The sequence below is a fragment of the Leopardus geoffroyi genome, chromosome C1 (genome assembly GCF_018350155.1).
Source record: "Leopardus geoffroyi isolate Oge1 chromosome C1, O.geoffroyi_Oge1_pat1.0, whole genome shotgun sequence".
Taxonomy (NCBI): domain Eukaryota; kingdom Metazoa; phylum Chordata; class Mammalia; order Carnivora; family Felidae; genus Leopardus; species Leopardus geoffroyi.
Window position 1 is genome coordinate 72,344,865 of NC_059328.1, and position 19,211 is coordinate 72,364,075.

The window sequence follows — 19,211 nt, forward strand, 5'->3', positions numbered from 1 at the left end:
ATTAAAATCTATTGGTCTAACTTGAACTGTGAAAGACTCTTTTACCTACCCATGATACTGTTAACATTGCCCATTGATTATTTAGAAAATAACGGTTCATCAGGGTGCCTGGGTGGCTCAGCTGGTTGGGCCCCGACTTCAGCTCAGGTCATGATCTCATGGGTTCATGGGTTTGGGCCCCTCGACGGGCTCTGTGCTGATAGCTCACAACATGGAGCCTGCTTCAGGTTCTGCGTCTCCCTCTCTCTCTACCCCTCCCCCATGCACGCGTGCTCTCTCTCTCTCTCTCAAATATAAACATTAAAAAAAGAAAAAAGAAAAAAAGAAAATAATGGGTCATGGAGTTATGCAGATCTTCCAAATTCTGACACATTTCATTATTAATATCACACAGTTACATTTATTAACACCATCACCAATCTCAGAAAAGTGGAAGTACGGGGAAGCTGTCAAACACAGTGGTAGATAGAAGTTTTCCCCAATTTTTATTTTTGCTTGAAAGTTTGAGACTTATCATTGGCATCGACTTCTGTCAATAGTTTCCTTGAAATGAGAGGCTTGATTCATTCATGTTTAAGAAAATATCTGCGGAGGGGGGCCTGGGTGGCTCAGTCCGTTGAGCGTCTGACTTTGGCTCAGGTCGTCATCTCATGGTTCGTGAGTTCTAGCCCCACGTCAGGCTCTGTGCTGACAGATCAGAGCCTGGAGCCTGCTTCGGATTCTGTGTCTCCCTCTCTCTCTGCCCCCACCCATGCTTGTGCTCTGTCTCTCTCGCTCAAAAATGAATAAACATTAAAAAAAATTAATAAAAAAAGAAAATATCTGCTGAATACTCATGAGTGTATAATATTGTTAGTCTATCTAGTAAATATGGTGTTCTATGAAAAGAGCAGCCAGTTCAGTTTGTAACTGAGACAAGTGCACAAGTGCTTTTCCTTGAGATAAATATTATCCCCTTCAGTATGCAGCAGAAGTGTTTTTCTATATGTTCTTCTATTTTGTTCTAGAGATTACTAAAAAGTTGTATACTCAAGATTGGAGATTTAGGAGGCAGCAGAAATAGTGGAGTAATGACCTCCCAGAATTGTCTCCCCTATAAAAGCAATGAGAAAACTGGAAAAAATGTCAGAATGAAGTTTTTCAGGACTATGGAAGTTAACAAAATGCTTGCAGCAATCTGGGGGGCATTTATTTAAGAAAAATATCTGAATCTTGGTAAGGGCAGTGAGCTTCATGGAACTTTAATTTGCCCTATTCCCATGTCTTTCTTTTCAGCTCTGTGGTAGCCCTAAAAATACCAACCCATAATTACAGTAAAAACAAGAAGCCAGGAAGTCATGGGGGGAGCAGAATGGGGTTGGAGTTGCTCTAAAGCATCATTTCCAGTGAATTATTATTATTTGACCTGCCTGGTAGTTAGCTAGAAGACACCATTTGCAAGGCTGTCTTTATTTTACCTGACTCGCAGCTCATCCAGTGCAAAATACCTTTTCCCTAAGAGTGTTTTTCAAAAGCATTTAGAGGGAATTGTTTAACTTTGTGGCTGTCTGGAGCACTGGAAAACAGTTGGGGCAAGCAACAAGCTAACAAAAAGCTTACAAGAGAAAGGTAGGGAATGATGTGTCCCCACAGGAAATCTGAAAAGCTTTGACATATTTCTGGAAATCTAGAAGTGCATGTGCATTTGTAGCATTGTGCATATGGTTAGAAAATATCTGAGAAGGCCCTAAGCTCTTTCCTCTGGCTTTCAGTCCCTGTGAAATCAGGAAGTTAAGGCTAAGGCATAGTTTTTAATCACCTGGCAGAGCAATGAAGGGGTGCTCCAACATACACAGAGACATTTGTTAAAAACTGGGAGACTTACTGGTTCTGCCATTTAAGGAAATCTCTCTCCACTTGTTAGCTGACCACTAAGCTGAGTAGAGACTTAAGTGGTCACACATGTCAAAGCATAGAGACTACAAAATTCAGAAAAGTCAGTAAACAAAATAACATACAACAACAAATAGCAACAAAAATAAACCCAGGGTTGAGGGGAACAATTTTATTTCCAAAAATGCCTCATTATTTTATTTACAATGTACAGTCTTTGACAAAAAAATTACAAGACATGCAAACAAACATTAAAGTATGGCCCATAAGCAAGCAAATGGATAATCAGTCAACAGGAGCTGTCCCTGAAGAAGCCTAGATGTTGTACTTAGTAGACAAAGACTTTTTGAAGCTATTGTAGATATGTTAAAAAAAAAACTAAAAGAAACAATGTCTATATAACTAAACAAAAGTATGAAAAAGATGTCTTACAAATAAAGAATATCAATTTAAAAAAAAAGGAAATTATAGAAAAGAACCAAATAGAAATTCTGCAGTTGAAAGGTACAAAAAATGAAATGAAAATTTACTAGAAAGGCTCAATGGTAGATTTCAGCAGACAGAAGAATCAGTGTACTTGCAGATAGGTTTATTGAAATTTTCCAATCAGAAGAGTATACAGATAAAACAGTGAAGAAAAGGAATAGAGGCTCTGAAACCTATGGAACACCAAAAAATACTAACATGTGCATAATGGGAGTCTCAGAAGAGGAAGAGAAAATGGGGCAGAAAGAATATTTCAAGAAATAATAATGGCTGTAAGACAGTGATGAGAGAAATTAAACAAGAAGAAACAAATGGAAAGATATTCCATGGTTATGGATCAAAAGAATTAATATTTTGTTTTGTTTTTTGTTAAAATGTCCATATTACCCAAAGTAATCTACAGAGTCATGCAATCCCTTATCAAAATTCCAGTGGCACTTTTCACAGAAATAGAACAAACAATTCTAAAATTTTTAGGAAGACCTTGAATAGTCAAAGACATCTTAAGAAGAAGAACAAAGATGGAGGCATCTTGCTCCCTAATTTCAAGCTAGTAGTAAAAGCCATAGTAATCAAAACAGTATGGTACTGGTATTAAGACTGACACACAGAGGCGCCTGGGTGGCGCAGTCGGTTGAGCGTCCGACTTCAGCCAGGTTACGATCTCGCGGTCCGGGAGTTCGAGCCCCGCGTCAGGCTCTGGGCTGATGGCTCAGAGGCTGGAGCCTGTTTCTGATTCTGTGTCTCCCTCTCTCTCTGCCCCTCCCCTGTTCATGCTCTGTCTCTCTCTGTCCCAAAAATAAATAAACGTTGAAAAAAAAAAAAAAAAAAAGACGGACACACAGACCAAAGGAACAGAATAGAGAACCCAGAAATAAATCCATGGATATGTGGCCAATTAATTTACAACAAAGGAGCCAAAAATATACAATGAAGCAGGGGCAGTCTCTTCAATAAATGGTATTGGGAAAACTTGACAGGAACATGCAATAGGATGAAACTGGACCACTACCTTAATCAGACACAAAAATTAACTCAAAATGGATAAAGACTTGAATGTAAGACCTGAAACCATAAAACTCTTAGAAGAAAACACAGGTGGTAAGTTCTTTGATACCAGTTTTGGTGATAATTTTTTTTGGACTGACACCAAAAGCAAAGGCAACAAAAGCATTGTAAACAAGTGAGATCACATCAAACTAAGAAGTTTCTGCAGAGCAAAAGAAACAATCAGCAGAATGAAAAGGCAACCTACTGAATGGAAGAAAATATTTGCAAATCATATAATCGGATATGTGGTTAATATCCAAAATATACAACTCAATCACAAAACCCTAAAACAATCCAATTAAAAATTGGGCAGAGGATCTGAACTGACATTTTTCCAAAGAAAAAATAGAAATGGCCAACAGGTTTATGAAAAGGTGTTCAACATCATTAATCATAAGGGAAGTGCAACTCAAAACCACAATGAGCTATCATTTCATACCTGTTAGAATGGCTATTATCAAAAGACAACAAATAACAAGTGCTGGAAAGGATGTGGAGAAAAGGAAGCTCTTGTAAACTGTTGGTGGGAATGTAAATTGGTACAGCCCCTGTAAAATACAGTATGGAGATCCCCCCCCCCCCAAATAAATAGAATTACCATCTGATCCAGCTAGTCCAATTCTGGGTATTTATCGGAAGAATACAAAAATGCTGATTTGAAAACATATATGCTTTCCTATGTTCACTGCAGCATTATTTACAATAGATAAGAAATGGAGAGAACCTGAACCACCTAAAATTAATATAATGTTATATGTCAATTATACCTCAATTTAAAAAAGGGAATGGATGAAAATTTGATGAGAAACATTAATCTACACATCCAAGAAGATCAATGAACTTCCACAGATACATCATAATCAAACTGTTGAAAGATAAAGACAGAGAGAATCTTGAAGGCAGAAACAGAAAAGATTCATTATACCCAAGAGGTCCTCAATGAAATTAACAGCTAAATTTTCATTAAAAAATCATAAAGGTAAAAAGGCAGTGGGACAACATATTCAGAGTGCTGAAAGAAAAAGACCATCAACCAAGAGTGCTATTTCAAATAAAACTATCTTTCCAAAATAAAGGAAAAATTAAGAAATTCCCAGATAAATAAAAACTAAGAGAATTCATCACTAACAAAACTTCCCTAGAAAAATAATAATTTCAGCCTGAAATTAAAGATTACTAGGCAGAAACTTGAATCCAAATAAAGAAATAAAAAGCACTGCTAAACATAACCATACAGGTAAATATAAATGAGTATAGATTCCACACAGCCAAAACAATCCTGAAAAAGACCGGAGTTGAAGTCCTCACACTTCAATTTCAAAACTTACTACAAAGCTACAGTAATCAAAACAGTATGGTACTGTCACAAAGACAGACCAATAGACTAGAATAGAGTCCAGAGGTAAATCTTTACATATATGGTCAAATGATTTTTGATCAAGATGTCAAGACCATTGAATTGGGAAAGAACAGTTTTCAACAAACAGGGCTGGGAAAATTGATATCCACATATAAGAGAATGAAGTTAGACCCTTATCTTATATCATATACAAAAATTAACTCAAAATAAATCAAAGACTTAAATATAAGAGTTAAACCAATAAACCTCTTAGAAAGCACAGGGGAAAAACTTCAGTACATTGGATTTGGCAATGACTTCTTGGATATGACACTAAAAGCAAGGCAAGAAAATAAAAATAGATAAATTGGACTACACTAGAATTAAAAACTTCTGTACAAAGGACACTATCAACAGAGTGAAAAGGCAAACAAAAGGAGAAAATATTTGTATCATATATTGGATAAGGGATTAATATCCAGAATATATAAAGAATTCCTACAACCTAACAACAACAAATAAGCAATCCAATTCAAAAATGGGCGAAGGACTTGAATAGACATTTTCCCAAAGAAGATATATAAGCCAATAAGCACATTAAAAGATGCTCATCTTCACTAATTATTGGGGCAATGCAAATAAAAACCACAAGTAGGTGCCACTTCACACCCATTAGGATGGGTGTTATAAAAACAACAACAACAAATAAAACAATATAACTAGTGTTGGCGAGGATGTAGAGAATTTGGAACCCTGTGCAGTGCTGATGGGAATGTGAAAGGATGCAGCTGCTATAAAATACAGCATAGAGTACCTCAAAAAATTAAACATGGTATTAGTATATGATCCAGCAATGTCATTTGTGGGTGTATACCAAAATGAATTGAAAGGAAAGACTCAAGCAGATACTGTACACCTATGTTCATAGCAGCATTATTCACAATAACTAAAAAGCAGAAGCAATTCAAATATCTCCCTGGATAAACGAAATGGGGCATGTATACATATAATGGAATATTATTCAGCCTTAAAAGAGGAAAGTCAGACACATGCTGCAACACTGTAGACATTATGCTAAGTGAAATAAGCTGGTCATAAAAGGACAAACACTGTCACTTATATGTCACAAATATGTACTTATATGTTCCTGGAGTGGTCAAATTAATAGAGACAGAATGGTAGTTTCCAGGTGCTGGGGAAGGGAGGAATTGGGAATTATTGTTTAATGGGTACTGAGCTTCAGTTTTGAAAGAGCAAAAAAGTTCTGGGGATGGGTGGTGGAGATTGTTGTACAACAATGTGAGGCCCAAATGTCCATCAACTGATGAATATATACATATATACATATATATACATATATGTATTATATATATGTATATATATATATATATGTATATATATATACACACATATATTCTGGTGATCAGAATCTCAGTGATCAGAAAGAATGAAATCTTGCCATTTGCAACAACATAGATGGAACTAGAGTGAATTATGCTAAGTGAAATAAGTCAGGTAGAGAAAGACAAATATCACATGATTTCCTCATATGTGGAATTTAAGAAACACAACAGATGAATATAGGGGGAGGGAAGCAAAAATAAGATAAAATCAGAGGGAGGAAAACCATAAGAGACTCTTAAATACAGAGAACACACTGGAGGTTGCTGGAGGGGAGGTGGGTGGTGGGATGGGCATTAAGGAGGGCACTTGTTGGAGTGGGCACTGGGTATTGTGTGTAAAGTGATGAATCACTGGGTTCTACTCCTGGAACCAATACTATACTATATGTTGACTGACTTGAATTTAAATGTTAAAAATGGAAAAAAAGAAAACCCAAAAACCAATGTGAATGTACTGGATACCACTGAACTGTATACTTAAAATGGTTAAAATGTTATGTATATTTTACCAAAACTAACAATAATAAATAAATATGCTCATTATCCCTTACACTTAACCATCCTACTGCTGGGAATTAGTCCTATAGATATGCTGCAAAATGGTATGCATATGGACAGGACATTTGTACTGGTGGTATTAGCAAAAGACTGGAAATAAACACTCATCAACAGAGAAATTAGATGAATAAACCAAAGGGTATTCTTTTTTAAAATTATTTTTGAAAAGTTTATTTATTTTTGAGAAAGAGAGAGAGAGAGTACAAGTGGGGGAAGGGCAGAGAGACAGAGGGACAGAGGCTCCAAAGCAGGCTCTGTGCTGACAGCAGAGAACCTGACACAGGGCTCGAACCCACTATGAGATCATGACCTGAACCAAAGTTGGACACTTAACTGACTGAGCCCCCCAGGCACCCCAAACTGCAGGACATTCTTAAGTGAGATGACCATTTTTTATTTTCTCTGAGTGTGGCAGTGACAAATACAGTGACTTTTAGTAGATTAATAAAGTATGTAAAGTATGGTATTTGATGCATACTAAGGTACCAGCAACTTTAAATGCCAACTCAGAGGGAAAGGGAAGGAAAAATAAGATAAAAACTAAGATAAGACAGGGAGGCACACCATTAAGATTCTTAAATACAGAGAACAAACTGAGGGTTACTGGAGGGGAGACGGGTGGGGGGATGGGCTAAATGGGTGATGGGCATTAAGGAGGGCATTTGTTGAGATGCCCACTGGGCGTTATGATGAATCACTGGGTTCTACTCCTGAAACCAATACTACACTTGTATGTTAATTAACTTGAATTTAAATAAATATATTTAAAAAATTAAATGTCAACTCAATGAAAAAGGCTTTCCCCCCACCCAACAGGCATTAGAGAAAAGAAATGTCATAAAATTTGGCCACTCATGAAATTTCTTGGCAATACACATATTTGTATAATTTCCAATGTATTCCTAAAGCCTAGCTCATGCCTGGCACATAGTAGGATTCAATTTGTTGAATTTATGAATGTTTTCCCAAGGATAGTCTTTAGTGAGGGCAGGCCCAGAGAGACTATTATGAGGATCTGCTGGGAAAGTCATTCAGCAACATCTAAGTACCCACATCTGAGTGTAAAACTCTCATTAGGTGCAGTGAAGGAATCCAAAAGCAGTAGCTCCCTCCATGTACTCTTGTTAGAGAGAACACATTCTCACATGAACATCACTTAAAGTTATAAAAACATGCACATAAAATAGAAGACAGACAATAGGAAGTAATCAGATTGTTGGCACTAATGAGGAGAACTAGGATTCATTATACCCTGGGGGAATGAAATCTTCACAATTCTTTCCCAACTTATTTGAATAAAATGTAGATCCAGTCTGAGCACTCTAGTATTTTGAGAAGTGTTATTTAAAAAAAAAATTTAAACATTTATTCATTTTTGAGAGACAGAGACAGAGTGTGAGCAGGGGAGGGGCAGAGAGAGAGGGAGACACAGAATCCAAAGCAGGCTCCAGACTCCGAGCTGTCAGCACAGAGCCTGATGCGGGGCTCGAACCCATGAACTGCGAGATCATGACCTGAGCTGAAGTCGGGCACTTAACTAACTGAGCCACGCAGGCACCCCGAGAAATGTTATTTTAAAGGTGTCTGAAGTCTTAAGATCCCTGGATAGTGTAAACATTGATGGGATAGGAACTGGTTTCATGTCATGCCCCTCCCCATAGTGGAAGTAACCACTTGTTCTAGGGAATCAAAGACTGCACCAGCAGCTTCAGCCTCTAAATTCACCAAACCCGGTTTCACAGTTGACCCACTAATTATAAATCAGTTGAATACTCCTTATCTCATCTAGTTATTTTTAACGATTACTATTTCCAACCCCCGTCCCATCACACATACTCATCTTGTTCTTCCCTTTACCCCACTGATCATTTTTGGTTAACTTTGCCATCCCATTGTAGATTTGCTAGTTTCTAAATATCTTACCATGTGCACTAAGGTCTGACCATCACTGTGATAATATCCTTCAAAAGTACCATCAATATATATTCCTTTTCCTGAAACATTTCCTTTTAGCTATTCTACTTTGGAAACTTGGGCAAGTTACTTTACTTTCATAGGTCTTAAAAAAAAGAAGTTAAACTGGATTAGAGGTTTTCAAACTTATTGTGACCCATAGCAAGAAATACATTTCTACATCATGATACGGTCCACACAAAAATACATACATTTAACTGAAGTTTTAAAAAACCATATTTATTCTTATTAGGGCTGATAGACTGATTTTTTTCTTTTTTATTGAAGTAAAATTCACATAAAATAAAATTCACCATTTTAACCATTTTTAAAGTGTACAATTCAGTTGCTTTTAGTAATTCACTAAGTTGTATTGATAATTACCACTACTTAATTTTGAAACATTTCTATTACCTCTAAAAGAAACCTCATACCTATTAAGCATTCACCATATTTTTTCTATTTAATTTAATTTAATTTAATTTAATTTAGAAATGATTCTGAATAAGACTCACTAAACTGATCTAAGGAACCACTAACTAGTGAGTCATAAGTCAGCCTGAAGTAAATGCTACATAAATTACTAAGAGAACGTCTGTCTCTAAGTCTATGATGCTATTCCATTCTAGACATTATTGCCTTCCAAATGAAATATTCTGTCTTGGAGGATTCCCACTGTAATTTTCTAAGAGGTACAACTTGCTTTTGGACTCAATTATTCATTCATTCATTCAATAGATAATCATTAGGGCGTGAATGGAAAAGAAATTTAAAAAAATAGTTTCTACCCTTCAGAGAGTTCACACTCTAATAATAGAAAGAGACTGGAATGAAAACGAATGAGTATAAATAAGAAGGGGAAGTGATTGGTTCTACCTTGCAGTGTGATGAGGAGAAGGAATTAAGAAGTTTCAAAGAAGATATGATCATAAATTGACCTCAGAAAGAATATATAGGTATTTTCCCATTGATATTTATACTTCTGCTCTAGAAGTCTTCTTCTCAGGGTTAAAATGTCACTTCCTTAAAATAGACTGTGAAAATCCCAGAAAGATAATATAGAGAAACCATCTTTCATATTGGCCAAGAAGAAGGAGGGCAAAAAGAAAGGAATAAAAGAAGGAAAGAAAGAAACTAACATTTATTAAGTATCTACAACATGACAAACACATGTATTTTCTTATTTAATCCTACTAATAATTCCTCAAAGTATATATTCTTATCCACATTTTTTTCAGAATAAACATCTCTCACACTACTTCATTTTGGCCGTATAGGAACACATACAAACATTTCTAAGCGAGACAGGGCTATGGTGCCACAAAGTTTGGTATTTCAGTGTGAAATTTTTCACTAACCACGTCTAATTTGCCAATGATCTTTTAGGACTTGTCCTTTCTTAGGAAGGCAGCTATATCAAAATAATTATAAAGTGGGAAGGCAACTGATGAAGGTATTTGTAACCCAGGCTTTGTGGAGATCCAAGGAAGAATGGGGATAGAGAGTACTTTAAGATTAAATATAGGCATTCCCATTAAAGTGCATGCCAGGGAAGGTTTTGACCCTGTTCAGATGGCCAGAAAGGGGGAGTAATTTTTAAAAATCATGGAGAATGAATCTCCTATTTCCAAGGAGATAATCTTCCTGTGGCATCTTTCTTGAAAGTTACTCTTCACCATGATAAAAAGCTAAGAGGTATGAAGAGTTTCTGGCCTGTTGAGAATAGATCATAGTGATCCGGCAACTAGAACTGTCAGAAATCCAACGGACACCAGTGCAGCATGTGGAAATAAGTAAGGCTAGAAGGCATAGGACTAGGCGTTGTTTGGGATAATGTAGCCAGTGGTGGATCTTTTTTAGGGAAACAATCTGATCAAGGACCATTGTATTTGACAAGCCTGCTGTAGGAGTGGGGCATGGGTGAGGTTGGAGATGGAAGGAGATTCTTGCAGGAAGCAGGAAGACAAATAGATTATTGGGTATGAGAGTGAATGTAAAGCATATGGGAAACCAAACTTGGAACATCAGAGGCCAGGAGATACCAGCTGATAATGAGGCAACAGAAGCATTGCTTCAAAGATAAGGGTAGCAAGCTCTAGGTTGTTATAGATAACAAGCAAATAGAGAAGTCTGAAGGCTACTACAGCCATCAGCAACTGAGATGGATTCTTGAAAGCCTAAGAAGTGGATTACTGGTTGGTAGAAAAACATTTAAAAAAAGGAGAGACAGAAATAAGAAGTAGGAAGAAATGGAGGGAGTTAGTATTTTTTGAGTACTTATTATGTCAGGCATTATGCTGAGTGATTCACTTTTTAATTATTATTTTTTTTTTATTTTGAGAGAGCAAGCAAGGGAGAGGAAGGGAGGGAGGGAGGGGGAGAGAGAGAGAGAGAGAGAGAGAGAGAGAGAGAGAGAGAGAGAGAATGTCAAGCAGGCTCTGCTTTGTCTTGTTTAAGCCATCAGGTCTATGGATAGTTATGGCTATAACAGATTGAGCCACCAGGACATCCCTTTACTTCTTATTTAAAACTCAAATCCACCAAGAAAGTAAGACCATCCCCTTTTTAAAGACAAGAAGTCTGAGTCTGAGGCTTAGATTTCATTATTATACCCGGGGAGGGTCTATATCAGATTAGCAAAAGAAACAGAGGTAAGGAAGAGAAACACCTTTTAAACAGGGAGTTAGAATAAGCTTTAAAAAGCTTTAATGTAATATATGAAGATAAAGTAAACAAAACCAAGAAAACTTACTCTTGGGCCAGGTGCTCCAGGTGGACCCTATAACATGACAAATTTTAAAAAGAATTTGTCAGTAGATAATCTCAAACCAGGCAAGCATATAAGCATCAACAGTAAACAGATATAAATGTAAATAAACTCACTGGAGGCCCTGGTTGACCTCTTGGCCCTTGGGGACCCTAGAAGACATGAAGATAAAGTATAATATGTATCTTATGCATATGGTTTGGTATAAACAAGACAACCAAGATTCAACCTCTAACACTGCCTTTCATGTGAGGCAGGTTCTTAAGATTCAAAGTTGTTTTAATATTTTGAAGCTATATGCTCTTTGCACTCAAATATCACACACAATAATGAACAAGCTGGATATTTACTTTCATGTTTTATTGATACTAGACAATGAATTTGTTCATTTTAAAAATCTATTATAAATATAATATTTAAAAATGTTAACACTGCCTAAGTATGTTTTTTCCTGTTATTTCTATATACCATCCACCTAATCAGCAAAGATGAAAATTTTAGTGTTCTTAAATACCTCCTTTTCCTTCAACATCCACCTATAATTTGATTACTACTGTTGAATTCACCACGATATTCATAGTAACAGTCTTAGTTTAGTGTTAATCATGTACTGTAGACTGAATGTTTGTGTTCCCCCCAAATTCACATATTAAAGCCCTGATCTTTAGTGTGATGGCATTTGGCTGTGGGGTTTTGGGGAGGTAATTAGATCATGTAGAACCCTTATGTGGAGTCCTTCTAAGAAGAGACACAAGAGAGATGATCTCTCTTTCTACCATATGAGGATATAGCAAGAGGGCCCTTGTCTGCAAACCAAGAAGAGGACCCTCACTTGACATTGAACCTACCAGCACCTTGATCTTGGATTTCAGAGCCTCTAAAACTATGAGAAATAATGTTCCTTGTTTAAGCCATCCAGTTTATGGCAATTTGTTATAGCAGCCCAAGCTGACTAAGATATCATGTTTTGCCTGGACTCCTAATATGACATTCTGACTTTATTCTGTCTACTATGCTAACTACACTGTGCTTGTAAAATGGAAATCTAATCAGGTCATTATTTAGTTAAAATGATTCAATAGCTCTTTATTTGTCTAGAGATGATGTAAACTTCCTTAAAGTGATAGCTGCCATTTATTGAGAACTTACTGCATGCCAAGTTGTGTGCTCACTTTCTGAGAACTAACTGTATGCCAACTCATCTGCTACATTTCCATTTTACAGTGAAGAAAGTGGCAACCAGCAAATAAGGGACTGAACTAGGATCAAAATGGAAGTCAATTGAATATAAAAGTGTATGTTCTTTTTTTTTTAATTTTAGAGAGAGAGAGTGTGCAAGTGGGAGAGAGGGGCAAAGGGAGAGAGAGAGAAACCCAAGCAGGCTCCACACTCAGCACAGAGCCTGATGCAAGGCTAGATCCCATGACCCTGGCATCATGACCTGAGCCAAAATCAAGTCAGATGCTCAACTGATTGAGCCACCCAGGCACCTCAAAAGTATATGTTCTTAATCAATGTACACCCCTACCTCCTCTTCAAGATCTGGGCCTCACCTCTACTTACTCTCCCCAACACATCCTACACCCCATCTATAACCAACTACTTGTGGATCTCTGCATCTTCAAAATTCTTTCACACATGCATTCTCTTGCACGTGCTATTTCCTTGACCAGGAATGCTCCTCCTTACCTTCTCTATCTGTGTAACTCTCATTCCTCTTCCAGTATGTCTTTAAAACTCTATACTTACCTTGCTCATCCATCCCCAGCCACCTCCCTCATGCTCAACTAACCACTTCTCCATCTCCTAGTACATAACACAGTGGAAAATCCCTAGGGATGTTTAAGAGTGTCTTAGTCACCTTTTCATTTCCTGGAACAAGAATAGTGTCTACTTCATAGTAGGTGTTTGAAAATTGCAACTGAATGGATGAATAATGTAAAAAAATTACCTCATATTAATTTAGAAATTAGAATAGTTAAAATGTATGTAGTAAAATGTGAAAAGGTATGTTGAATTTTTTCAAAATGAAACAACAGTAATCATTGTTAAGAATGTCTGCTCAGGCCACTTTGGATCCTCTGTCCCCCTCTCTCTGCCCCTCCCCTGTGCACATGTGCTTGTTCTCTCTCTCTCTCTCTCAAAAATAAAGAAAAAAATAAACATTAAAAAAAAGAATGTATGCTCAAAATTTAACTTACTTGATGGTCAACTGAATGTTAAGACCATATTGAGCCAAATTCAGATTATGGTTAAAAGATGACAAAACACAATTTATCTTCAGTTGAGATTTGAATAATGTTGATGTCATGCTTGACTTACATTAATTATTTCCAGAGCTGTTGATTCTAAATATACTGTGAAAACTAGAGCAAACAATAGTAATTTAAAAAGGATAGAGCACTCCAGTACCATGCTTGCTGGACATTTCTTAGTTTGCATGGCTTATGATTATGATTTCAAGTAAAGAATGTACAAAACTTGTACCTCAGAAGCTACGTGATAAATTACAGAAAGGCCATGCTGGAGATGGCCTTTAAAATTGTTTTTAATGTTTATTTATTTTTGAGAGAGAGAGAGAGAGAGAGACGGTGCATGAGCAGAGGAGGGGCAGAGAGAGTGAGACACAGAATCTCAAGTAGGCTCCTGGCTCTGAGCTGTCAGCATGAGCTCAATGAGGGGCTCAAATTCATGAACCATGAGATCATGACCTGAGCTGAAGTCAGATGCTTAACCAACTGAACCACCCAGGAGTCCCTAGAGATAGCTTTTTAAATATATAGAGGTTTAGAATGAATTTGGCTGTGTAAGTTTCTCTATTCTGGAACAACACTGTAAAAGTAAACCATTGACATTTAACCCCGCTTATTTCTGACATTTGCAAAATCTCACTGGTGGTTCAATACAAAACATGTATCTTATCTGTAACTTTGAAAGAAGAAATTATCGTAGAAAGAAGAAACTATTTCTACTGCAGATTTTATTGGTTTCTTTTCAGCTTGTTACACAAAACAAGTCAAGTCATCACAAATGTTATCAAAAGAAATACTTAAAACCAAACAAGACAGGGCAAGACAGCCCTAAGAAAACATCTGTCTAGAATGAAGCAATTAGCCAAGTAAAACAAAATATTATTCAACAATATAACATTTATTAGTTTTCTATTCCTTTAGTCCACCATTAAGAAAAAGTGATTCACTCTGTCTAGCTACTATATAAAAAAGTATCTAGGGACACCTGGGTGGCTCATTCGGTTGAGTGTCTGACTTCAGTTCAGGTCATGATCTCACAGCTTGTGTTCAAGCCCCGCGTAGGGCTCTGTGCTGACAGCTCAGAGCTTGGAGCTTCGGATTCTGTGTCTCCCTCTCTCTCTGCCCCTCCCCTGCTCCATGCTCTGTTGCTTTCTCTCTCTCTCTCTCTCAAAAATAAACATTAAAAAAAAAGTATATGAAGCAGTTTATTATAAAAGCAGTTTATAATAAAACCATGATTGTCTATGTTAATTTCCTAAAAGGAAACTAATTTATGTGAATGGTTATGATGGTTATTTGGCCATAGTCAAAACCCAACCATTGGAAATAGACTTTCTTTCCATTTAATCCCAGAATTTACATTTGATTCTTCAAAAGTAACATATTTTTTCTTACACTTTAAAAAATATTGATAAGTGCATGTCTTTGAACCTGAGTATGTTAGACTTTGCCTTTGTGAAGGCAATCTTGATTTAATTTCATAATCTTTAGGCTGGCTTAGGTACAGAGAGCTTCTTTATTCTCAGTTATAAATTGAGAAGCTTCCATTGCTTAGCAGCATCCTGGGTCTCTACTCAGTAGGTGTAACTAGAAACTCTTCTTTTTTCCCAGTTGTGACAACCAAGTAGAGACCTACAAATTGCCAAATGTCTACTGTGGTGTATATGTGGTGGGGGGATGGCTCCTGGTTGAGAACAACTGATTTAGAGGGTTTAACTGGAAATTTAGTAATATTAAAAAATATTATTAGAAGTAATGTGATTAGGATGGAATCAGTGAATTGTAAGGCACTGAGGATAACTACAAATTAGGAGTTGACTCATGTGGAATCTGCCATGTAAATGGCTGGACTATTCTAAATGTAGGTGAGGGGTCTATATATACCATCTTCCTTACCCAAGTTGCTCCTAAACTTATTTTTGAGAGGTATGATGATTAATAGAAACGTACAATGGTGTGGGAATCGGGAGACCTGGGCTCTGGTCTTGTCTCTATACCTAATTAACTGTATTTCCTTGAGTGAGTTATTGCACGTTTGGATCTCAGATACGTCAACTGTAACAAGATTTGGTGAAAGATCAATCTCTAAGGTTCACTTCAAAATTGTGATTTTCAAATGTTTTATCAATTTTCTTCCTCATATTTTGCATGTATTCTAAAAGGGATACTTCTCATGTATTGTTTAATGAGCTGTAGCCCTTTTTTTAAAGGCATGAATCATTATTTGGTCTTGGTAAAAAATGGCATAGCTTTATAAATTGGTAAGAATGGCACACTTTATAAATTCTTATGCCAGCTTCACGGAACATTTAAAAATAAGATTTACAAAGCCCGCTTGATAGATTCTTGTGTTTCTGATCTTTGTACAAAAGAGTGGAGTGTCATATTTGTCTCAATACAATAGATCTTCGCTAATAAAAATTCATTCCAAAAATGCCCCATGTACTGGTATTATTTGAGGCTGACCCCCTTGAGGATATTTGGAAATATAATAGCTAGAAGTGTTCAGGCATTCAATTATTTAAATCATTCCCTTAAAACAAACCTGTAGAATATACTGAAAAAAAATCCTAATGAGAGTATAAGTAATGTTACTAAGCTTTTCCAGATTATGGTTTAATTGCACATTTTATGGAGTAAATTAATTGCAGATGAACTCTAGGAATTAAAAAAATTACTTTTATAAAGTTCCTTAAACCATAGTGGAATCAAAAGAAAATAGATGATAAAAAGATATTTAATACCAGTTATTCAACAACAAAAAACCAGAATAAACCAATAAATTCTAACGCGCCACAGCTAATGTGGCACATTTTCAACAGCTAATGTTATTACCCATACTAAATGCTGCTGTGTCCCCTTCCTTGTACTAGGAGTCTGTACTTTATTTATGAAGAGAGCTATGGGAATCAACAGAGCAAAAGACTAGTAAGTATATCAATTCAATAAATGCTACTTTACCAGCCAGAATTGAAAATACTTGTTAACTTTTAATTTTAGGGAACAGCATTTATTTATTTATTAATTCATTTCTCAAATATTACCCACTACATAGCAGGTTCTATTCTGGATACTGATAACCAATGTATCAAACAAAGTTCCCTGCTCTCCTAGAGTTTATATTCTAGCAGAGGAAACAGAAAAATAATTTCAAATACTGCTAACTACTAGGAAGAAAACAAAACAGGATGTTGTGAAAGAGAATGACCAGGAATGTGAGACTGAACAGTCATGGAGGGCTTCTCTAAGATGGTATTTGAGGCGAGACCTGAATCATGAGATAAGAACCAATCGTGTGAGGAACAGATTACGTTTTCTAGGCAAAAGGAAGGCATGTTCCAAAGAATAGAGACAAAATCAGCTTGGTGGCAAGGGGAAAGGGGCACATCATGAGTTTAGAGAGGCCAACCAGGGCTAATTCTTGCAGGGCATGGTAGAAAGGTAAGGAATTTGGATTTTTTTCTAAGTGCAAGAAGGAGTCATAGGAAGGTTTTAAAGAGGAGAGTGATAGAATCTGGTTTATGCTTTAATGGTATCACTCTAGTTGCTGTGTAGACAACGGATTGTAGTGGAGAAAAGTGGAAGGAACACTAGGAAGTCAGGAGTCCAAGGAGACATCATGGCAATCTGGACAAAAGTGCTAGTGATAAAGAGTGGGAGAGGTGTGTGAATTCAGAATAGGGATTAGACTTGACAGGAGCTAATCTCTGCTTTAAAAAACTCTTCCTTATGTTCTATGCCTTTCTTTGTTCTTTTATGGGGGATCTGCTTATTTTTCTTTTATGTAGAATCATAAACTCTTACAGCTGGAAGGGACTTTGAGGGTATAAATTCTAATTCCTTACTCAGTGCAAAACTACCAGTCCAGTAACTCAGAAAGATAGTCATTAGGCTTCTAGAGACAAGCATTCATTATCATGTAAAACTATCTTGTTTTAAAGCAGTGCCTTATTATATTAGCAGCTCATTATTATATTGAGCTGGAATCAGCCTCAGCATTCCATCCATTTAGTTAACAGTATCTATTCTGTGTTAATTATGTGCTAAATCCTGTGATGGGCTTGGAATTAGGGCAAGTCAAACATACTTCCTGGTCTCACGGAGCTCACTGTCTGTGAGGGAGCTAAGCACAGAAATTGAAAATTCAATTCAATAAGTAAATAATTTAAAATTTATTCTCTAGAGTTACTCATATTATACGTATTCTTCTTTTCAAATATTTAAAGACAGCTATCATGTTCCAACACCTCAAATATTTTCTAATTTATTCACCAGTAATTTACTAAATATTTATTTAGCACCAACTATACAACACAGGCACTATCTTAGGTGTTGCAGACACAGCTTTAAAACCAACAACAGGTAAAATATCTGTGTCACGGAGCCTATATTCTAGTGAGGAGAGATATAATAAGCAAAAAACAGGTAAAGAAACAGGTTTAGAAAAGACAGGGAATCGAGGCAGATGGGCACATTGCTATTTTACATAGGCTAGGCAGAAAAAGCCTCTTTGATAAGAGGACATTTAAGAAAAGACTGGGGAACACTTGCCAGGCATTGTACGAGGTCCTGGCTACTAGTTCTTATGTCCACAGGTGGTAGTTGGGTTGAGGATAAAATGTCACTTAACTTAAATTAACTTAAATTAATTACAACCTCATAAATAGGAACTACAGAGATAAAAAACATGGGCAAGAAAAAGCAGGTGCAAAACCCAGGAGGCAAAAACAGAGCAATGAGAACAAGGAAAGGGATGATAAGGTTGCAGAGTCTGGTAAGGGTTAAACATCCCAGCTATTTCAACTGGTTTTTCTAGGACATGGCTCCTCGATACACCACTGATCTGAGACAGCCTTTCTCTGAATATGCTTTAATTTTGTCCATGTTCCCCTTTGGGGATGGCCTGACTGGTGTTACCACCTGCTTTATTCTGGGTGCCATATGTCTATCAGTGCAACCTAAAATTTCAGGCATAATCTGCTGAATTTGCAAGCCATCAGAGCCACTGAATTTTCTTTCACGTGAAATGCCTATGAAATTGTCAGAAGTACTTGAGGTTTCCTAACTCTGACAAAAGCTGACGTTCCAGCCACAGTACTTGGAGAGAACTGGTCAGGAAGACAGTTGGAGACAGACAAGTCTAGAAAATGAACTAATTCCAAGCCTCTCTACTTTTCCTTTCCCCTTTCCACTCCTCCTGGGAAATATGACTTCACTGTGTACAGATATCCTTGCTTTTGGCTGTAGCAAGACTGCTGAGAAGATAGGAAGGCCACATTTCTGCAAATTAAAAACATCTATTTTAGGGCACCTGGCTGGCTTAGTTGGTAAAGCATGCAACTCTTGATCTTGGGGTTGTGAGTTCAAGTCCCTCGTCGGGTGTAGAGTTTACTTAAAGATAGTATCTTAAAAAAAAGAAAAAGAAAAACATCTATTTTGAAGCCCTCTGTGGGTTCTTAGCCTCTCTGAAACCATATACATTTCCTTTCTCAGCTAATTAATATAACTGCAACTTCCTTATTCTGAGCCCC

The 19,211-nt window shown here is 36.7% G+C and overlaps 1 protein-coding gene across 5 annotated transcripts in view; it reads right to left on the reverse strand.

The window, feature by feature from the left end:
• The window catches only part of COL24A1 (collagen type XXIV alpha 1 chain), a 397,210-nt gene that overhangs the window by 17,127 nt on the left and 360,872 nt on the right, over positions 1-19,211 (reverse strand). For all 5 annotated transcript variants that reach the window (XM_045478122.1, XM_045478119.1, XM_045478121.1 and 2 more), the window contains 2 exons: positions 11,545-11,580; positions 11,414-11,440 (listed from right to left, as the gene is read on the reverse strand). In XM_045478122.1, coding sequence (XP_045334078.1) covers positions 11,414-11,440; positions 11,545-11,580 — 63 coding nt within the window. The remainder of the gene's footprint in view (positions 1-11,413; positions 11,441-11,544; positions 11,581-19,211) is intronic.